The sequence below is a fragment of the Peromyscus eremicus genome, chromosome 4, assembly GCF_949786415.1.
Source record: "Peromyscus eremicus chromosome 4, PerEre_H2_v1, whole genome shotgun sequence".
NCBI classification, from domain to species: domain Eukaryota; kingdom Metazoa; phylum Chordata; class Mammalia; order Rodentia; family Cricetidae; genus Peromyscus; species Peromyscus eremicus.
The window spans coordinates 102835620-102858793 of NC_081419.1; the positions used below are offsets into that span (position 1 = coordinate 102835620).

A 23174-nucleotide genomic window follows, 5' to 3' on the forward strand; every position below is an offset into this window, starting at 1 on the left:
TTTTTTTTTTAAATTTGTTATTTTTAATGTGCACTGGTGTTTTGCCTGTATGTACTCTGCATGAGTGTGTCAGATGCCCTGGAACTGAAGTTACAGACAGTTGTGAGCTTCCATGTTGGTGCAGAAAATTGAACCCAGGTCCTCTGGAAGGGCAACTAGTGCTCTTAACTGCTGAGCCATCTCTCCACCCCCTGGTTTTTATTTTTTGTTAGAAGGGGTTGGAGAGACGGCTCAGCAGTTAAACTTCACTGACTATTCTTCCAGAGGACCCAGGTTCAAATCCTAACACCCATTTGGTAGTTCACGACCATCTGTAATTTCAGTTCCAGGGGATCTGATGCCCTTTTCTGGCCCTAGGGTGTGGCACGTATGTGGTGCACAGAAATAAAGATAGACAAAACCCTCATACATAAAATAAAAACAGGAATCTGGACATGGTGGTGTACACCTTTAATCCCAGCACTTGGGAGCTGAGACAAGCTGAGTTCAAAGCCAACCTAGGCTACAGAGAGTTCCAGTCTAGGCAGGATTACACCATGAGACCTTGTCTCAAAAAGGGGGTGGGGTGGGGAGGAGGCATGAAGTGGGAGAGGGACCGGGGACCTGGGGGGCAAGTAGGAGGTAATGTTTGGGAAAGGATATGATCATTTGGGAATGGATATGATACATTATTTACATGTGTAAAATTGTACGAGAATAAATAAAAGATAGTTCATTAAAAAAAAAAAAGGAGCCAGGCGGTGGTGGCGCACGCCTTTAATCTCAGCACTCGGGAGGCAGAGCCAGGCGGATCTCTGTGAGTTCGAGGCCAGCCTGGACTACCAAGTGAGTCCCAGGAAAGGCGCAAAGCTACACAGAGAAACCCTGTCTCGAAAAACGAAAAAAAAAAAAAAAAAGAAAAGAAAAGAAAAAAGGAAATTCAGGAATCCTTGAATGTTTCAACCTGAACACACTCACACCCATCCTCTATACAAAATTTGAACACGCTCACATCATCCTTCTATACCAAAGGTCTTTACAGTTTTGCTGTGAATAATGGTTTTTTTTTTTTTCTTGATAACTTGATCTTTGCTTCCCCCTAAGGAAACAGCAGCCCCGCCCGACATCTGAAAAGTTGGTTGGATCTGACGGTTGGCTGTGTGGTTTTTCTAGTGGATCTTTAGTGGAGCCTTTCCTACGTTCTTTCTGATTCCAGAATCAAGACAAAATGTCATGCACTTGGAAGTGACCCCAGTAACAAAGAATTGAGGATATCCTTGGTTATCTCACTTCACCAGATATGCCCCAACCTCCAGAACTGTGAGCCAGTTAAATTTCTTCCCTTTACAAATCACTTCATCTGTGGTACTCTGTAGTAGCCCTGTGGCGTGGACTAGGAGACCAAGCTAGTACTCATTAATCACCTGTCTTTGTTGGTGTTTTTGTCTTGACTTTTTCAATTAGGGCATCCTCGCCTTCTGAAAATGTATGATGCCATCTGCTTTGTCAATGGCCTGACTTTAGATCAGGATGTTCCTATGTGCTGGGAGTGGAGGGCAGAGATCTTTTCTAGAGAGGACCACCGGCCAGCCTGTTGGGAGTTGGGAAGGCAGGAGTAAGTGAAAAGAAGGTATTAAGAACTCACTGACCAGTGGGGTGGTGGAGGCGCACACCTTTAATCCCAGCACTCGGGAGGCAGAGCCAGGCAGATCTCTGAGTTCAAGGACAGCCTGGTCTACAGAGCAAGATCCAGGACAGGCACCAAAGCTACACAGGGAAACCCTGTCTCAAAAAATGAAAAACAAACAAACAAACAAAACAAACAACAACAACAACAACAACAAAAACCCTCATTGACCAAGGATTCAACAGCAGTGACTAAAGACCACGGAGGAGAGACATGGCAGTCTGCAGCTAAGAGTGAGTGGGGCGGTGTGAATGAGAATGGCACCAATAAGCTCAAGTGTTGGAATATTTGGTCCCCAGTTAGTGGAACTTTTGGGGAAGGGTAAGGAGGCGTGGCCTTGGAGGAGGTGTGTCACTATGTGTGACTTTTGAGGTTTCAAAAGTCTCACACCATTCCCAGTGTTCTCTTTGCCTCCTACTTGTAGATGAAGATGTGAACTCCCTGAGCTTCCTGCCTCCATGTCTTCACTCCGCCATCACGGACCTTAACCCTCTGAAGCCAACTGGCCAATTAAACACTTGCTTTTTTTTTCTCTGAGGCAGGGTTTCTTAGTGTAGTTTTGGTGCCTGTCCTGGATCTTGCTCTGTAGACCAGGCTGGCCTCGAACTCACAGAGATTCACCTGGCTCTGCCTCCCGAGTGCTGGTATTAAAGGTGTGCACCACCACCACCCGGCAAACACTTGCTTTTTTAAGTTGACTTGGTCATGATGTTTTATCACAGCAATAGAAACCCCAACTAGTGTGGTGAGGAAATTTAGGAAATGGCCTTTTTCAAACCTACCAGACACTTTAAGCATCAAATCTAGAATGACTTCAAGCTTCTCAGTGTGGGCCTAGGATTATACGTTAGCGCCTCCAGAACTGGAGTAAAGCACCTCCCGAGGGTGTCCTTTCACAGACAAGAGTGCGGGCGGGACTTAAAGAGTGTGTAGTTGTCTTGTCATCAGAGCCTTCTGACCTGGGTGGCCAGCGTCCCCCTGCCCTGCCACCCTGCCTTGCCGCTCTGGGAGATGCTTCTGGTGTGCTGACAGAAACAGAAGGTAAGTCAGTGAGAGGCTGGCATGCTAACGACTATGGAGAATCAGAAAGGAGGAGGGGGTGCCTGCAAGCTATCTGGATTTATAAGACTGGGAGATGAGCAGGCGAGCCTAGAGCATAGGGACATGGTGTCTGTTATTCTCCCTGTTGTACCTTGGTCACAGGGTCCCCTTTTGTGCAAGTGACATTTTGATGAGAAAAAAGAAGTCAGGCTAATCAGGGCAGGGGTAAAAGCGTGGTGTGGTGTGGTCAGTTTTATCTTGGGAAAAGCCCTCTGGAGGTTTGGGGGATTCTGCTCAGCCATCCATAAGGTCATCTTGGGGATCGAGGAGGCAACTGAACTACCAAATCCTGGATTGTCAGAACATGACCCAAGAATGGAGTCCTGCAAGGGGAATTCTGAGTGCTCGTGCGAAAACTCCAGGACAACAAGACAAGAGTCTTCTGACCTCAGTTTCTTCAAAAACACAGACTTGGTTTTGGAATGTCCTATTGTGCTTCTCCTGGGTGTAGCAGACAGGAGTGAGTTACCTCAGATTATGCGTTACAACTGGCTGTTGTTGGTTATACATTTCTGTGGAAAAACATGTTTTTGCCACATGCAGCTTGTCCTGGTGATTGCATACAGCTTGAACTCATGAGAACTTTACTCATATGACCTTTCTTAACCCTCAGAGTATAAACTGTCTGATGCTCTGAATAAAGTTGGCTATAGTGTGAGACTCTAGTACGCCTCATTTTTAGGCTCTGCTCTCCAGGTCCCACCGTCTCTAGAGTGGAAAACACTGGATGAAGTGTAGCTACTTAGAAACTACTAGAGTCCTGCTAAGCTCTGCTGTCTCCCACTGACTTTGGTTATGGTCAGTAGAAATACATGAACTCTTTCAGACCCTTAATGCCTACGTGTCCTGTCTTGCCCTAGAAGGAAGCAGAAATGTAGGAGAGGTATTCAACAGAGCTACCATCTTTCTAATAAATCCCCTCACCCCCTACTACAATGATTCTAATTGTATTTTTGTCACTTTGGAGCAGGGAGGTGACATCTGTAGAGGTCAAAGTGGATGAAGCAGCCTGTACGGCCAGTCAGAAAAGTTCAGTTAAAGCGGTAAGGAAAAACTCCACAAAAGCCAATGAAAAGCATAGGCACTAGTTCTAGAACACATACTAGATGCTGATGGAAGGGAATTATTTTTGCAGAAGGGAATTGACTCACTCATTAGCCCTATATGAGACTAGAATGCTGGAGTCTAAATGGTGCTGAGACTTCTCTGGGATTTTGGTAAAGGCATGGCAGAGGTAGCTGCCAGCTAGGATATCTGAACCCCAAGCCTAGGTTTTTAGAGGCTGCTCATGCTGCCTGCCCTGTATGAATTATACATGTTGTGTGGGCATCAAGTTTCTGGGATGTGCTAGGGTCTTCGGTTACTAGAAAACAGGTCCAGGTGGAGGTAGATGAAAGATGCCAAATAGCCTACCTACCGTGCTCAGGTCTGCTGTGGTGGTCCCGATGGCAGCTAGCTCCTCTGCACAGGGCCCCATTGAACTTTCTGGGGTGCCTTTGGGAACAGCATCCTGAGAATTCCCACTGCCCCCTGTAGTGGTTCCTGGTGTACCCTCTTTACAGTGTGGCTGGAGCTGGATGGGATCCTCTTCTAAGCCCTTTGCTGGCTCCCCGCTGGGTTTCAAGCATTGGACCAGGAGTCTCCAGGCCTCAGTGTGACAGCCTTCCAAGGCCTGGAGCTGAGTCACTGCATGGTGGGCCTTGGCTGCCCATTCCCACCGAAGTCGGTCCAGCATATGCAACCCCAGCTCCTCTGGGTGTTCTTGGAGCACAGGGACCCTCTTGGCTACCTCCTTAGTGAGCATGAGCATGCTCTCTAGAGACACAAGAAGGTCTTCCTGGAAGGATCCAGACTCTTGACCTCCTGCTATGATTCCCTGCACAGCTTGGATGACAGACAGCATCCTCGTCTGGGAGCCCTTGCCGACAGCATCTTGGAACATATGCTCATAGACAGCATTGATACTACTCAGGTAGTCAGTCAGGGCCTTGGCTCGAAGGCTGAGTTCCAAGCAGAGAAGCTCAAAGCGTGTGGAGAGACTGGGACATGGCTTGGGGGAGGAGACCAAAATGTGTACCACCTCCAGCAATGCATCTGTGAGTACATGAACTTCCCCACGCAGAAAGGAGACCTCACCCTTCACCTGCTCATCCCCACACAGAACGCTAGACAGCTCAGCAGCCTCCTGTAACCCTGGAGAAACATCTGCTGCCTGATCTAACCCTTCCTGCAACCCTTTCTGGTTCTTCACGGCTTGTTGCAGGGGCAGTAGAAACAGACCTGGTCTCCTGCTCAGTCTCTCCATGCACTGCATCAGGTCCTGGACAGCTGCTGCCCATAGAAGGCACCCACTGTCAATGTCCTCTTCCCTCAGCTTGGAGGCTTGGAGACCATCAGAGGACAGAACTTGGTCCAACAGCTGTTGAGCATGGATCTCTGTTTTTTCCAATCTGCTTTGCAGCTCTAAACGCACTCCTGGGTGCTCCATTGGGTCAGGGCTCTTCACCGGGCCACTTTTGCCTGCTAGTTGAACCATTGAGGCCAAATTCTGCTGAAGCTCCATAAACGCTGCCATGCTTCCTGGTAATTCAGCCGTTAGGCTATGGAAAAATAGTTGTTGACACAGACAGTACCAGTCACCAGCCCTGGCTACCAGAGCCTGCCTGGCTTCCCTGGTCCTCCCAGATTGCTGAAAAGCCACTCCCAGAAGCCTGTCACTTCTAGTATTTGTGCTATGGACTTCCTCCTTGGCCAGGTCAGTAACCAAAGGTACCACTGTTGAAAATTCGTGTAGTTTTGTTGTTGTCCTCTCTGACCCCAGGGGTTCTTCTTCAGCCTGGATTTCTTGGGCTGTATTCACAGATGACTCCCGCTCTGGCAAGTTGGTATGTGATGAGGTCACTACCCAGTGATCCTGGTTCTCCATAGCAGTGATGACTTTGTTGACAGCAAGGAATGGGGAGCCCCACCCCTGTTTGCAGGGGTCAGGGACCACTGTGTAGGAAAGTTGTTCCACTGGTAGGAAAGAGCTGTTTGTGCCACTTTCCTCTAACCCAGGTACCTGCTGGTATTTCATTGCGGGAGCTGTGGGATGCTGGAGGCTGGGGAGAATGAAATAAGGCCATCGCGTAGCAATATCAAACCTTTGGACTTGGAATCGAAGCGGGCTGAGGATGTCTGGGTGGTTGGTCCCATCCAGCCCCTCATGGACTTGCTGAGCAGAATAGATGAGATGTTTTGCCATCGTTAAAAAGGCACCTGCGTCCTGAGCGCTGTCTCGACCTGTGCTGCCATCAGTGGCTGCAGCCAGCGTCAAGGAAGACTGTGCCAGCTGCTGAACCACGACTCTCATCCCGTTTCGGAAAATGGGATCTGGGTCTTGACCCACATACCTGCTCATCACCTGTACTATGTGTGTGGCTCTTCCGCGTAAGAGCGCCACAGATCTGGAAAACTCTCTGGACGCTCCGCTCCTCAGAGCCCTTGTGTACAGGTTCAAGTGTTCAGTCATTTCCTGGATGGACAAACTCAGGAATTCAGGAATATCGAGAACGACATCAAAGCATGCCAAGAGGTGTTCGGATTCCCTGGCCCAGGCCTCAAGTAGTGCCTGCAGGGTAGCAGGGCTCCAGTCCAGGTCACGTGTTTGGGGACCTTGAGAAAAGAGTTCCTTCGCTTTGACCACAAGCCCCCAAAGACCTGCCATGGCAGCCTCTACGTCTCTGCCAGTTTGCTGCTGGGGGCAGCAGACCCAAACCAAGCGTGCCACTCGGATCATCTGCTTCGCTTGGTTGTGGAAAGCATCAAGGAGAAGCCCGAGATTCTCTGCCAAGGCTTCGCTATTGCACCGAGACCTGATAGTGGAAGTCGTCAAGGCGGCCTGGACCAGCCTCTCTAGAGGACTATGGGTATCTGTGAAAGTGTCCAGAATCTGGCGCAGTAACCCAGCTCGGACTCCCTGAAAGAGCGCATCAGTCGCGGCCCGCAGAGCTTCGCGTTCTGCTCTTGAGCTGGGCCAGGGAGGTCGGTGCACCCCGGGGCGGACCTGCAGCAGCTGGTGGCAATGGGACACTAGGTGCATCCTCTCCCGAGGCGTGGAGCAGGCGGCTAGGCGCAGGCAGTGCCACACCACGGCGGCCAGTGACGCATCCAGCAGCCCACCACGCAGGTGGCTCGGCCCGGGCTCCTCCAGGACCTGTCGCAGCTTCTGCAGACGAAGCGCCAAAGCACCATTCTGAGAGCGCGCACCGTGTGCTGCGACGCCGGGCTGCAGAACAACTAGGAGCTCTCTGAGGCTCTGCCTGGTCAGGGCATAGACACGGCGCCGTGAAGCCACCAGCTGTGGATCGTACGGGTGCCGGAGGTGGCCGCGGGTGGCTGCGAGCAGCGCTGGGATGCAGCACCCTAGTTGGTGGCGAACTCGACCCAGGCGTTCGTCCTGGGCCCAGCGCGTGGTCAGGCCGCCCAGTTGCAGCAGCGCAGCCGCCAGGTCAGCGAGCGAGGCGCGCAGCGACGTGGCATCCTCTGCCGCCTCCAGAGCCTCCAAGCATGTCAGACACCAATCAGCCGCTGGCACAGTCTTCCTCAACATTGCTGCGTCTTCGAGGAGCAAGATCTGCTGGGGCAGTCACAGGAAAGAGACTTGAAGATGACTGAACATTCTTGGAGCCATGTTGCTTAAGCCTAGGAGACCTTACATTGTCAGTTAACCTGAGCATAACCAAATACAGGCACCGTCTAGGTGACTGGACCCGAGAATGCACACTCCAGAATTGGAGGTTTGCGTGTGTGCGCATTTCTTTGTAAACCAGAGGTCTGAAGTAGCTGTCTTCTCTCCATATTTACTGTGGGGTCTTCCCTGGACTGTTCAAAGATGGATTATTATTTAGATGAGAATGATGGGCTGGAGCTCTTCTCTGAGACAGCTTTTTAGCCTGACTCCACCTCTCCCAGACAGCTCCATCCACTCCCTACCCCTGGGGCTGGTACCCAAGTCAAAAGCCTTTCTCTCTTTCATTCGCCCCCAGCAGGCGCCCCAAACCCTCTGGTTCTGCCCCTCACCTTCTCCTACCACATTGCAACTACCCTCCAATAAGGTCTGTGCAAACACCTGTCAATAAACCGCACTACACAAGTTATACAACGCACACCAACAAAGTATTTTGAGGGATATGTATTTGAACCAGGAGCAATATTCCAATCTAAAAGTTGTGCACTGGGGCTGGAGAGATGGCTCAGCAGTTAAGAATACTGGCTGCTCTCCCAGAGGACCTGGGTTTGATCCCCAGCATCCACAAGGGGCGCACAACTTTCTATAACTCCAATTCTAGAGTATCCTATGCACTCCTCTGTCCCCCTCTGCCTCCCTCAGGCATTTTACAGACGTGGTGCACAGACACACATTCAGGCATACACTCATACACATAAAATAAAAAGAAATAAAATCTCCAAAAAAATAATTGAAGTTGTATTTAGCAAGGAATGTGGGTCAGGGTAAAAAGTTGAGAGTATTTGGAAACTGGGAGGTTGTACCAGCTCCATTACAGCTTCAATTTAGCCCTGATTAAATCGGTAATGAATTCTGTGTGGGGGATCTTGGCAAGCACCTGGGCAGATTTCAAATCAAGGGACAGTCAGGAGTTCCTGTGGGAACTGCATAGCCATGCGTGTTCTCCAGCAATGACCAAGCAGTCAGCCAGCTCTGAGAGAGCCTCACCTTGGTAGTGTCCACCAGGATCTGCTGAGCGGTGGCCACTAGCTCCTCCCAGTGATGCTGACTCTCTGGCTGCAGGGGGAGCTTCTCGGTTACCATCAGGATGTTCCTCCCAGAGAGGCTTAGAGACTCTGCCACTGGCTGCATTTCCTCCCAAAACCACTCCTCCTCGGAGTCAGCTGCCAGCCTGAACAGACACATTGCACTTATAATGTTACCACATCAGAACCAATGAACCACATGGAAACGAGGATACACAGAGGGTACAGAGCACCAGGCATCCATTAAAGTGAACCTTGACGACTGTGCTTAGGGGCCAGAGACACAATGCTGAGCTAAAAAGCAAACAAACAAAAAACTTTCTTCAGCCTTTCTTCAAGTGTTTTAGTTTGTGAATTAGAGTTGTTCCCTCAATATATGTCTCAGCCTTTACAAACGTCACACTGTTAGGTTAAACAGGCTAGGGACAAACATCCTGACAGAGAATTCTGAGTCCCAGGCTTTTCCTCTCAGCAGCCTGTAGACAATTGATCCCAGCACATTCAGAGCTTCAGGTAAGAAATCGGCGGAGGCCACTGTCTTAGCTACTGGAGATAAGATAAAGCCGCCGTGCTTGACACAGGGGTGCACACCCATAATCCCAGCTATTTGGGAGGCAGAGGCAGGAGGATCACAAATTCACAGCATGTGTGGGCTACATAGTGAGTTTGTGGACAACTTAGTGAGAACGTTTCCAAAGTTGAAATAAAAAAGGCTGGTGATACAACTCAGTAATGCAGCATTTGCCTAGAGGTGCCAGGTTCTCAGTTCAATCCCCAGTACTGGGGGCATGAAACTAAAGATAAAGAGTGCTGCTGTGAGTATTCATGCCTTGTTCTTTGTGTGGACCCAGGATTCCATTCCTCTAGGATAAATGCCTAGTAACAACAGGTATACATTCAACTGGACCCAGGATTCCATTCCTCTGGGATAAATGCCTAGTAACAACAGGTATACATTCAACTGGACCCAGGATTCCATTCCTCTGGGATAAATGCCTAGTAACAACAGGTATACATTCAACTGGACCCAGGATTCCATTCCTCTGGGATAAATGCCTAGTAACAACAGGTATACGTTTAACTTTTAGAGAATGTTTTCTGAAGTAGTTGCAACATACTGTGTTCTAATCAGAAATGAGAGAGTTCAAGATCCCACATATTCGCATCAGCACTTGAAATGATGCTTCATTTTAAACACCTCAAGGTTGGTAGTCATCACTGAATAGGAAAAACCAACTCCAGACTTCTCTTGAACATCAAATGAGCCTTCTGTAGAGTGCTTGGATGCAAGTTTCGATCCTTGGTGTCATACACCAATCCCTTTCCCTTGAGGATGAACCTGTCTGTGAGGATGATTGATATCGTGGATGGAAAACAATCCAGGTTAGCATCCTTCTTCACCTGGGGAACGCTGTCCTGCAGCTGATAATGAGATACAAGAGCATGAAGCCAGAGAAAGAATTCATTATTCTCTGAAGATAGTCTCATCCCAGCTCCGTTTGATCTCTACTTGGTGTTTGTTGCTGAAGACGTGAGCACTCAGCTTCCGGCTCCAGCTGCCTGCTGTCATGCTTCCGCAGTCCAGCCCTTTGGGCTCTTCCTCTAGAACCACAGCCAAAATAAACTCTTTCTCCCTTAAGTTACAACAAAGTCACTAATACAGGATTTCACTCCCGATGCTCAGATTACTGTTAACTCACTCTGTGTTGTTGCAAACGGTTTTGATGTGGATTCACTTCCCCAACTATTGCTACTTTGTGTCCTTTAAACAAAATGTCCACTGTGTATCTGTTATTACCTATGTGGGAATATATGAATTATGGTTCTCAGTGGAGATGTAACAGTGTAATTCTGGACAAATCTTCACTAGCAATCCATTCAGACAGTCAATGGCTGGACACTTACGACTGTGACAGGAGCTCAGAAATTGTCACACCCCTTAAAATAATGGAAAACCCACCTATTCTATAAGATTATTTCTACATATGTTTAAAAAGATTATTTTCAGGTCAAACATGGTGGCACATATCTTTAATCCCCATACTGGGGAGGCTAAGGCAGACAGGCCTCTGAGAGTTCCAGGCCAGCCTGGTTTATACAGTGAGTTCTAGGCTAACCAAACTACATAGCAACACTCTGTCTCAGAAGTTTAAAAAAAATTAAAAAGAATTATTTTCCAGAAAATTTACACAGAGTACAAGTTGCTAATATTCAGTTATACTATACATAGAAACATAAACACTATTTTCACTATGTCACCAAAGTACTTAGGTTTCAGAAATCAGAGCCACCAAGGGGCCATGTGAGATGGACACTGCTTAAAAAACCAAGCACAGTGTGTAGTTTTCAGTTTAACTGACTCTTGGCAAGACAGGGGACAAGCATTTCACAACAGAAAAACATTTATTTATTTGTTTGTTTGTTTATTACAATATAAAAATGTGTAGCTCTAATTGCTGCATGGGCTTACAGTAAAGACTGAACCACCATTGAGAAATGCAAGCAAGACCATTGATACTTAATGTGATGTGTTAACAAGAGTCCAAGGTGTGCGTTTCACACAGGGCTTACATTTTGGGTTTTCTTCTCTTAGGTTTTGCGGTGGTTTGAATCAGATTGACTGCCATTCTCCTATATTGGAATGCTTAGTCACCAGGGCATGGGAAAGATTAAGAGGTGTGGCCTTCTTGGAGTAGATGCAGCATTGTTGGAGAAAGTGTGTCACTGGGTGTGAGCTTTGAAGTTTCAAAAGCCCATGCCAGACCGAGCGTTCATTGTTTGCTCTTTCTCTGCCTGCTGCCTGAGGATCAGGATGGAAAGCTCTCAGTTACTGCTCCAGCACCATGCTGCCTGTGTGCTACCATGCTCCCTGCCATGATGATAATGGACTAAACTCTGAAACTGTAAGCCAGGCCCCAATTAAATACTTTCCTTTATAAGAGTTGCCTTGGCCATGGTGTCTCTTCACAGAATAGGACACTAAGACTGGCTTATTGTTAGTCAAAGCAACATGATGCTGTGATTCTCTGCCATGACATTTGTTCATTCAGAGCAGATTGCTGTATTTATTTCGCCATTTTACATATTAAAAATAGCACGGAAGGTATTTTAAAAATGAAAACTGCTATTTTTCTTTTAAATTATTTTGTATGTCACACATTTGAAGGTCAAAGGACAAGTGAAAGTGAAAAGTGTGAAAGTCAACTCTCCTTCTGTGTGGGACCCCCACCCCCACCCTGGGGATTGAACTCAGGCCATCCATCGGGTGTGCTGCCTAGTTTATGTCAACTTGACACAAGCTAGAGTCAAATGGGAAGAGGGATCTGGAGCTGTGAAAAAGCCCAATAAGACTGGATTAATAATGGTTGTGGGAGGACACAGCCCACTGTGGGCAGTGCCAGCCCCAGGCAGATGGTCCTGGGCTGTGTAAGAAAACAGGCTGAGCAAGCCATGGAAAGCAAGCATGTAAGCAACTCTTCTCCATGGGTCCTGCCTCTGCCCCTGCTTTGTCTTTCCCTGATGACAGACTGTATCCTTTGAGCCAAATACACCCTTCCCTCCCTAAGTGGCTTTAGGTTATGGTGTTTCACCATTTTACCACAGCAACAGGAATCTAACTATGATGTCACGCTTAGCAACAAGCACTTCATCCTGCTAAGCCATCTGACCAGCCCCTATTTCTTATTGATGAAAAAATGGGTGTTGGTGATTGTATTTTAATAATTCAAAAGCATCTCTTTTGACCTGCCCGAACAAAAAATTGTATGGTAGCAATATGTGTAGAGATCATCAAAGTACAAAAAAATATAAAATGTTTATAACAATCCAGTAATCAAAAAGACAAATAATAGTAGTAGCAAACAGTAAGAGTATGTCTGTATCGGTGGATATGTTCATAAAACAACCAACTGTATATTTTTGTAATGGGTACCATACTGTGTGCTCCAGTAAATGTCCATTTGTGGAAGTGTATTTATTTTATATGGCACATGATGTTAAATGCAAAAGGAGCTATGATTCTGTAGTTCCTGTGAGTTCTGATGTGCTTTTGAGATGATGTGAGCACACCTCAATTAAAAAGTATTTCCCAGTCTCTGGCTGCTCTTCTCTTTCTCTATTTAATAGAGTCCTCTGAAGAGAAGTTTGTTTTGTCCTTTCCTGAATCATGCTTCCAGTTTTATTTCTGGAACTCCATACTTAACCTGAGAAGTCTCAAAGACTCGGATCCCTCTATTTCTTTGTAAATAATTTATAAGCTTAAGAGTTATAGTTAGACGTTTGATGGATTTTGAATTGATCTTCTTATACAGTTCCACATTTACTTTTTTTTTTTTTTTTTGGTGTTTTTGAGACAAGGTTTCTCTGTGTAGCTTTGGAGCCTGTCCTGGAACTCACTCTGTAGACCAGGCTGGCCTCGAACTCACAGAGATCCACCTGGCTCTGCCTCCCGAGTGCTAGGATTAAAGGCGTGTGCCACCACCGCCTGGCTTCACATTTACTTTTGCCTACAAATAGCCAAGTGTCCCAACTCTCTATGTCTCCTTTGAATCAATGTGCACACATATATGCATGTTTCTGAATTCCTTGTTCTTTTTTTTTTTTTTTTTTTTGGTTTAATTTTCTGAGACATAGTTTCTTTACATAACAGAGCCCTGACTGTCCTGGAACTTGCTCTGTAGACCAAGCTGACCTTGAACTCACAGAGATCTGCCTGCCTCTGCCTCCTGAGTGCTAGGATTAAAGGCATGCACCCCCCACCACCACCACCCAGACAAATTTCCTCTTCTTAGATTGGAAGAATTAACAATATTTACCCCAGTTTTTTTTTGTTTTGTTTTTTGTTTTTTCGAGACAGGGTTTCTCTGTGTAGCTTTGCGCCTTTCCTGGATCTCGCTCTGTAGACCAGGCTGGCCTTGAACTCACAGAGATCCACCTGCCTCTGCCTCCCGAGTGCTGGGATTAAAGGCGTGCACCACCACCGCCTGGCTTACCCCAGTTTTGATCCATGAGTTGACACGACTCCATTTAAAATCCTAGTAAGCTTTTTTCCCCAAATGGAAATTTATAAGCACATTCTCAAGTTCACAAGTGTATGCAAAGGCCCTACAGTAAACATCTTTTAAAAAGAGGAAAAATGTGGAGGTTGTACATGATATTATTTCAAGAACTCACCATAAAGCCACCATGTTGAAGCAGCTGTCCATGTTAACACAGACATGTGGAATAAATGCTCCAGACAGAGCTGGGTGGTGGGGGCTCACACCTTCAATCCCAGCACTCAGGAGGCAGAGGCAGGTGGATCTCTGAGTTCAAGGCCAGCCTGATCTACAGAGTGAGTTTCAGGACAGCCAGGGCTACAAAGAGAAACCCTGTCTCAAAACAAAAACAAACAAAAAAGTTCCAGACAGAGACCCGAGCACGTAGTCTATTGATTTTGACAAAGGCTCTGAGGCAACTTGATGGAGAAAAGATGATTCTGGAATGCAGGGCATCTGCACTTAAAACGTGAAAACATCTGCACCTTCCATCACAGTAGCATGTGCACTCAAAATAAATTCCAGATGCAAGCGTGTGAAACCACAAAATTCCTGGGAGGAAACAGGAGAAATTTTGGTTTTTTAATTTTGTTTTGACTGTCCTGGAACTTGATATATAGATCAGCCTGGTCTCAAACTCACAGAGAGCCCCTGCCTCTGACTCCCTAGTGCTGGGACCAAAGGTATGTACCACGACGCCTGGCTAGAGAAAGGTTTTATGGTTGTGAATTAGCAAACTTTTTTTTTTTAAGATACAATACCAAAAAATCCATACTCCATAGACAAAAATTATTGTAAAGTTGGTTCACCAAAACCAAGAATTTCTGGCGTATGAAAGACATTGTTAAATTAGTAAAGAGACAAGGTACAGACCAAGAGAAATTTTGTGAAGATATTGGATAAACCAAATAACCTAACAAATCACCAAGCATAGATGGGAAGCTGTATAGCTGGAATATATAAGCAGATAGTGGGCTAAAGCCATGGCTCAGCTGCTCTTGAATGGGTCCCAAGTCTGGTTCCCAGCACACATCTGGTATTTCACGACAATCTGTAACTCCAGCTATGGGGGCTCTGACACCCTCTTCTGAGCTCTAAGGGCAACTACCCTCAAATGCACATACCCACACACAGATATACATAATTGAAAAAAATCTTTAAGGGGTTGGAGAGATCTCTCAACAGGTTAGCTGTATATACCGTTCTTGCAGAGAACCCAAGTTCAATTACAGTTTCCAGCACACATGTCAAGCAGATCACAACCGCCTGTAACTCCATTTCCAGGGGATCCAACGCCCTTTTCAGGCCTCTGTGGACACTAGCACTCACGTGCACAAACCTCACACATAACTAAAAATAATAAAAACATTAAAATCTTTGAATGACTAAAAATGTTTTATGGCATTATTTCAAGGGAATTAAAGTTTAAATCACAGTAAAATATCTACTAGAATAGCTAAATTTAAAATTCTGATTATTAGCTGGATGGTGGGTGGCAGACACCTTTAATTCCAGCAGAGGCAGGTGGATCTCTGTGAATTTAAGGTCAGCCTGGTCTACAGAGTAGGTTCCAGTGCAGCCAGGGTTACATAGAGAAATCCTGCCTCAAAAGACAAAAACAAACAAACAAAAAGTTCTGATTATTTCAAGTGCTGAGGAATGTGTGTGAGAACTGGGTTTCTCACACTGCTGTACACTGTATGACATATTCTGGCAACTTCAAATATATAGTATTTTAATTAATTCTTTGTAAACTTCATACATGCATATGATGTCCTTGGGTCATATTCACCCTACTCCTCCCAGATTCACCCCAGTCACACCCCTGGCAATTTCTGAAAGAGTTAAACATGTATAAAGCTACCAGGATGCATATGACATTGTGCGCTGTCCAGCCTCAGAGTACTGTTCACACAGACCCAGGGTAAATGGGGCTCATCACTGTAGACCGCTTTGTGCCCAGCCACCTGCACACACATGCGTGTGTCCACACACATATACCATATATGTAGACAGCACCTGTACAAACATGCGGGTGTCCACACACATATACCATATATGTGGACAGGAACATCCACATAGGTTTTTAGAAATCTTACATTAATTGAAGCTAGTGGACAAAGGAATGGGTTTCATCAAGGCATCCCCACACACTGGTGTGATTCTAACTCATCTCTTCTCTCCACCATGCTCCCTTCTCCTCCCTCTTCTCCTGACCCCTCCAAATGCTCCCCCATTCTGCTTTCATGTCAGATTTCACCACCTTCCTTCTTTTTCTCCTCCTCCTCCCCTCTCATGATTCCCTTTCTAGTTTCACAACTTTGAGGAGTGCGCGCGCGCGCGCGCGTGCGCGCGCGCGCGCGCACACACACACACACACACGCAATTTTAGATCTAAGTTTGCATGTGAAGGAAAGCATGGTGTTTATCTTTCTGAGTCTGTCTCATTTCTTTTCACATAATGATTACTAGCATCTTTGATTGTCATGTAAATGCCACAATTTCTCCATGGGTGAATAAAATGTAATTTTGTTGTCCACATGTATCACATTTTCTTGTATGCATATGCATATGTATAATATTTCCTTCACCCATTCATCATAAGATATTATTTAAAGACTTATTGTATGTGTGTATATATATATATGTATGTATGTATGTATGTATGTATGTATGTATATCTGCATGCGAGTGAGTATAGTACTTATAGGGACTAAGGTGTTGGATCCCCTGGAACTTGAGTAACAAGCGGTTGTGTGCCCCCTGCCATGGGTGCTGGAAACCAAACTCAGTCTTCTGCAATAGCAGAAGCCATCTCTTCAGCACTCTACAGAGATATTTTTATATGAGTTCTTAAAAAACAGAAAGTAGAGTGATGGGAGGGAAAAATTAAAAGAGAAAGAAAATATTCGGAATAAGAATATACTTGAATACTCAGAGTGTGGCTGTCTCTAGGTTGCAGGTTTGTGGGTAATATTTTTTCTTTCTTTTGCTCATTCATATTTCCTAAATGTTCATCATAAAATGTGTGTGTGGCAAGAGGAAACACATCCTTGTGCTGGCCTCTTCTCACTGGCACACGTTGACAGACAGCAGCTGATGTGGCAGGTTCCGGCTCCCTGAGAGCTTGCCCAGCAGAGGAAGGCAGGAACTTGCCAGCACAACACTTAGTGAAGTGTGCTGCTTGCCTCCATTTGGCTTCTCTGGGAACCTGGGGACTACTCAGGGATGGTGGAGCCAAACTCAAGTCCAAGTGTTTATTATTACGGTTCTGCTAGGATAAGAAGGATTGGACTGTTTCCCATGGTCATGAACACTGATAATTCTCTGTATAAATAATTTATCTTGCCAGGAACAGACAATACAGCAAAGGCATTTATTACGGCTATGAACACAAACAACATTTAGTCTCTCTCAAAAGTTACTGTACTTTTGTGATTCAAAAATGCATTGTCATAAATTCAGAATCTACAGGAAAGTATTAAATCAGTATAAAATCACTCTGTTACCAAATTTCTATATAATTCATTTTATGTATGTGTGTGTGTGTTATTTACAGGGGTTCTGGGATCTGAACTTAGGTTCATGATTGAGCACCAAGCACTCTTAAGTGCTATGGCATCTCTTCAGCTCCTATACATAATTTACAACAAACATTTTACATTATTTCTCACTATAATTTTTTTTTACCTAACTAGAGTCACATGATCTTTAGGCCCTGCCCCAACTCCATAGCTGTGATGGCTAATCTGTGTAGATGTAACCAACCTTCTTACTAAATAAGAAACACAGAACCAATGCAAAGAAGAAAGCCAAGAGGTCAGAGCTAAGAGCTAAAACCTTACCCTTCCTCCTGCAGTGGTCCTACCTCTCCGAACTCACTACCCCTGTGTTAATGTCTTTATATAGTGTTCCTGTTCTGCCTTCTCATTGGTTGTAAACCCAACCACATGACCGCCTCGTCACGGCCTGTCTGTATAGGCCTCCAAGTTTTCCTTGCTTGGTATTGAGATTAAAGGCATGTGTGTCCAATAATGGCTGTATCTCTGAACACACAGAGACTTACCCAGCTCTGCATACCAAGTGCTGGGATTACAAGTATACGCCACCACTGCCCTGCTTTCCTATGGCTTGCTAATAGCTCTGACCCCCGGGCAACTTTATTTATTAACATACAAATACCATTTTAATACAAATAAAATATCACCATAAATCTGGGTTGTCAACTTAACACACCTGGGAAGAGGGTCCTGGACTGAAGAATTGCCTTCAGCAGATTGACCTGTAGACATGTCAATGGGAACATTTTCTTTATTGATAATTGATAGAGTTGGGCCCAGCCTACTGTAGGTGGTACCACTCGTGGGCAGATGGGCCTGGGCTATCTAAGAACATAGCTGAGCAAGCCAAAGGGGCAACCCAATAAACAGTCACTCCACGGTTTCTGCTCTAGCTCCTGCCTCCAAGGTCCTTCCTTGAGTTTCTCCCTTGATGGTGAACTACAATTTGTTAAGCCAAGTCAACCCTTCCCTCCTCCAAGTTGCTGTTGGCTAGCGTTTCACTACAGCAACAGAGAAGCAAACCAAAACCATCTACATTCATTCTTACACTAATTCATTTTTCACATATCTTTTTTCAGAAAGCATTTATTTTTTTGAGGCAGGGTCTCATGTAGCTCAGTCTGGGTTCAAATTGGCCATGTAGCTGTGGTAGTTTGAATTAAAATGGCCCCCACAGGCTCATGCATTTGAAAGTTTAGTTACCAGGGAGTGGCACTATTTGAAAGGATTAGAAGGATTAGGAGTTAATGGGCTTGTTGAAGAAAGTGTGTCACTAGGAGTGGGCTCTGAGGTTTCAAACAGCCCATTGCAAGCCTACTCTCTCTCTCTCTCTCTCTCTCTCTCTCTCTCCCCCCCCCCATATAGATCAGGATGCAGAACTCTCAGCTACTTCTCCAGTACCATGTCTGCCTACATGCTGCCATGCTTCTTACCATAATGATAATGAACTAAACCTTTGAAACTGTAAGCAAGACCACAATTAAATGCATTCTTTTATAAGAGTTATCTTGGTCATGGTGTCTCTTTCACAGCTATAGAATAGTGGCTAAGACAGTAGTCAAAGAAAACCTTAAACTTCTGGCCCTCCACACTCTACCTCCTGAGTTCTGGGATTATAGGTACACACCACCACATCCAGTTTATGCAGTGCTGGGGATGAAACCCAGAGCTTCTTGTATGCTAGCAAGAGCTCTATCGACTGAGCTACATCCACCAGCTCCCAAAGCATTAAAGACTATAATCAGATTGTACTTATATGTTCTATTGTCTGCCAATCTGTCAGGGTAATGGGCTTAAGTTCCATGGAGATATTACCTGCTGGCAACATGCTCAAACTCCTCACTAGCACTGGCCAGTTCCTTTGCCACCTTCTGCAAGGAGGTTAGTGCTTCATTCTGTACATCTTTCCTCTCCACTGAGATGAGCAGACGACAAAGCTGGACAGTCATTGGCGTAATGATTTGCTCCATGGCCCTGTTCTGTATCATAGGACTAAAGTCATCCCAGAGGAAAGAGTCCATCTTCATGAGTCTGTGAACAGAAATGATGACACCATAAGCTCAGGCTTGTTGACATATGAAATATGAAAGTATTTCTCTTGATTCAATGTTCACCTAATTCTATATCTATAGAGGGAAAAAATCTATAAAATATTAAAGGGATACTTAAGATTTATACTAAAGACCTTACACATATACAGTAGGTTGTGGCTTAGCAGAAACATATGAAAAGGGGTGGGGGTGGGGTGGGGCAAAGACACATTAGGTCAGGCCCTGAAGAAGACAACAGAATGAAAAGTAGACTCACAAACCACAAAATAGACACAGTTAAAATTGGTTAATGGCAATCCAATGCTGAGATTTGTTGTAGAACATTGTTTTAACTGGGCAAATGCTGGGGATGTCTTTCTGTATGCTGTGAATGTGTTGCTCTGATTGATTGACAAATAAAACATTGATTGGCTGGTAGCCAGGCAGGAAGTATAGTATAGGCAGGACAAGTAGAGAAGAGAGTTCTGGGAAGTGGAAGGTTGAGTCAGGAGATGCTGCCAGCCACTGCCATGAGAAGCAAGATGTAAAGTACTAGTAAGCCATGAGCCACATGGTAACTTACAGATTAATATAAATAGGTTAATTTAAGATATAAGAACTGGGGCTGGAGAGATGGCTCAGCGGTTAAGAGCACTAGCTGTTCTTCCAGAGGTCCTGAGTTCAATTCCTAGCAACCACATGGTGGCTCTCAACCATCTGTAATGAGATCTGGCGCCCTCTTCTGGCCTGCAGACATATGTGCAGGCAGAACACTGTATACATAATAAATAAATAAATCTTTAAAAAAAAAAAGATATAAGAACTAGATAGCAAGAAGCCTGAGCCATTAGGCCAAACAGTTTAAATAATATAAATGTCTGTGTGTTTATTTGGGTCTGAGTGGCTGCGGGCCTCCCTGGAGGGACTGGAGATAACTCTAGCTACAGGCAAAAATGTGTTACATTTGTTTCTGCTGTGGAATATTACTTTAACTATGTGAAGGTGTGTTATGTTTGTTTCTGCTGTCTTTGTTAATCATGTAAAGATGTGTTACATTTGGTCATGCTGCATTTGTTTAATTATGTAAAGGTGTGTTGTATTTGTTTCTCTTTGCCTGTCTAAGGTACCTGATTGGTCTAATAAAAAGCTGAATGGCCAATAGCTAGGCAGGAGAGGGATAGGCAGGGCTGGCAGGCAGAGAGAATAAACAGGAAGAAAAATCTAGGCTAAGAAAGAATGTGAAAAGAAGAAGAGAGAAGAGAACAAGGGAAATGCCTGGGGCTAGCCAGGCAGCCACCAGCCAGCAGACACAGAGCAGAACATACAGAAAGAGAGGTTAAAAAGCCTGAGGCGGGGGCTGGAGAGATGGCTCAGGGGTTAAGAGCACTGGCTGTTCTTCCAGAGGTCCTGAGTTCAATTCCCAGCAACCACATGGTGGCTCACAACCATCTGTAATGAGATCTGGTGCCCTCTTCTGACCTGCAAGCATGCATGTAGGCAGAATATACATATAAATAAATAAATCTTTAAAAAAAAAAAAAAAAAAAAAAAAAAAAGCCTGAGGCAAAAATGCAGATAAAGAGAATCAGATTAAAATAAGAGCTAAGATAAGGCCAAGCATTCATAACTAATAATAAGTCTCCATGTCATGATTTGGGAACTGGTTGGTGGCCCAAAAGAAAAGGCTTGCTACAGGGGTTCTACAACTTATTCAATCTTATTCTCTTGTTCAAAATATTTCCCCAAATGAAGATTAAAAGAGAAGACTCAGGTTAGCCAGATGGCTCAATGGTTCAGAGCACTACTTGCTCTTACAGAGGACCTAAGTTCAGTTCCCAGAAACCACATCAGGCAGCTCACAATCACTTATAACTCTAGTTTAAGGGGATCTGACACACTCTTCTCCATGCAGCAGGCACATACATATGTGTACACACATGTGTGCAAAAGTGGGCATGCACATACACACAAATTTAAAGAATCTTAGGATAATACATAGGTAAAACACACACACAAAAAAAAATGTTGCTGTGGCAGTTTGAATAAGAATGACACCCGTAGGCTCATATGTTTGAATACTTGGTCCCCAGTTGGTGGAACTGTTTGGGAAGAATTACAAGGTGTGGTCTTGTTGGAGGAGGTGTGTCACTGGGGGCGGGCTTTGATATTTAAGAAGCTTGTGCCATTACCAGATAGCTGTCTCCCTCTGCCTCCTACTGTGGGGGCCCACAGAGACTCCATAGTGTGGCTTTATTCCATCTTGACTCAAGGTCAGAGAGTTGGAGCCTGTTTTACCCCACAAGGCTGCATAACAGGATATTTTGGCCAAAGGCATGGTTACCAGGTGTCTTATACTTCAAGGCCTAATTACAGGATATTTTGCCATAAAGTGTGGCTACTAGATGTTTTGAGAATTGAGGAAGTGTTTATGCTTGTCTGTACTTTGTACCTTGAACCATAGTGTCCTTGAGAGGGGGAGGTCTTTTGCCTCTCCTCTTGCTGGTGTATAAAAAGCCCATGAGGAATAAACTCTGGGAGACTGTGGTATTAACCCAGAGCCCTCCTGATGCTATTCTGTGTCTCTGTCTTTTTCTTTTACGTCACACTTCTCTATTTTTCCTATCTGTTATTTCTCAATTCACACTCCCCTATACCACGGACTGTCTGAAGGTCGAGCTGGACTTGGCATCTTACTTGCAGATAGGGACACAAGCTTCAACTACTGCTCAAGCTTCATGCCTGCCCATCTGCTGCCATGCTCCCCACCATGATGGTCATGGACTCTGACCATCTATAACTGTGACCCCAAATTAAACGTTTTTCTTTTGTAAAAGGCGAAAGATTTATACGATCTGAAGAGAAACCAGAGTGACGTTTTTCTTTTGTAAGTTGCCTTGGTCATGGTGTTTCGTCACAGCATTAGAAAAGTAACTAAGACAGTTGCTTATTTTAAAAAATGAGTGGGGCTTGATCTGTTTGGGAGGCATCCAGGCAGTGGAACCGGGTCCTGTGCTCATTGCATGAGTTGGCTGTTTGAAACCTGGGGCCTATGCAGGGTCGCTTGGCTCGGCCTGGGAGGAGGGGACTGGACCTGCCTGGACTGAGTCCACCAGGTTGATCTCAGTCCGCAGGGGGAGGCTTTGCCCTGGAGGAGGTGGGAATAGTGGGTGGGCTGGTGGGAAGGTGAGGGGGGCGGGAGGGGGAGAACAAGGGAATCCATGGCTGATATATAGAACTGAACTGTATTGCAAAATTTAAAAAAAAAAAAAAGCCAAAAAAAAAAAAAAAAAAGAATGGGAAAACACCAATAATAGTTTATCTTGTACAGCAGTAAAACGCAGTTGGCCACAGCGTAGGAGGCAGGAGGGAGGAAACGTTGACAGGTTTTAGGGTTGTTGCATCAATTAGAAATTTGAGAGGGGAAAAAAATTCACACATCTGTGTTAAGGACACAATCGCTTAGGTGAACCACTAGGAAAGATGAAAGAATGTGCAACTAAAACGTTGTTACCCAGGAATGAGAGAAAGTAATAGAGATAATAGACAATAATAGAAAAGGAGCTAGAGAGCTGCCTCTGTGGGTAAGAGCACTGGGCTGCTCTTCCAGAGGACCAGGGTTCATATCCCAGGACCCATATGGAGCCTCACACCTGTCGTGATCCCGTGCTCGGGCCTCTGTGGGCACTGCATGAACGTGGTGCACAGACATACATGCAGGCAGAACTCCCATAGTGGTAAAATAATGATTAAAAGAATCTATGCCTGCCAGTTTGGACCGGAAAAGACAGAGAGACTGAAGAAATGGCTCAATGGTTAAGCACTCTGGCTGTTCTTCCAAGCGTCTGGAACTCCAGTTCCAGGACATCTGGCACCCTCTTCTAGCCTCTGTGGACAGCAGCCATGCATGCTCTGCACTTACATACATCCAGGGTAAACACTCATATACATAAAATGAAAATACAGAAATCTAGCGGGGAGGTGGTGGCGCACGCCTTTAATCCCAGCACCCAGGAGGCAGAGCCAGGCG

At 45.4% G+C, this 23174-nt stretch overlaps 1 protein-coding gene across 1 annotated transcript in view; it reads right to left on the reverse strand.

Moving 5' to 3' along the window:
• Positions 1-19144, reverse strand: part of LOC131909644 (uncharacterized) — a 29915-nt gene extending 10771 nt beyond the window's left edge. Inside the window, exons 1-3 of the mRNA XM_059261396.1 lie at positions 18933-19144; positions 8484-8667; positions 4185-7382 (exon numbers count right to left, since the gene is read on the reverse strand). Coding sequence (XP_059117379.1) covers positions 4185-7382; positions 8484-8667; positions 18933-19144 — 3594 coding nt within the window. The remainder of the gene's footprint in view (positions 1-4184; positions 7383-8483; positions 8668-18932) is intronic.
• Positions 19145-23174: the final 4030 nt, after the last annotated feature.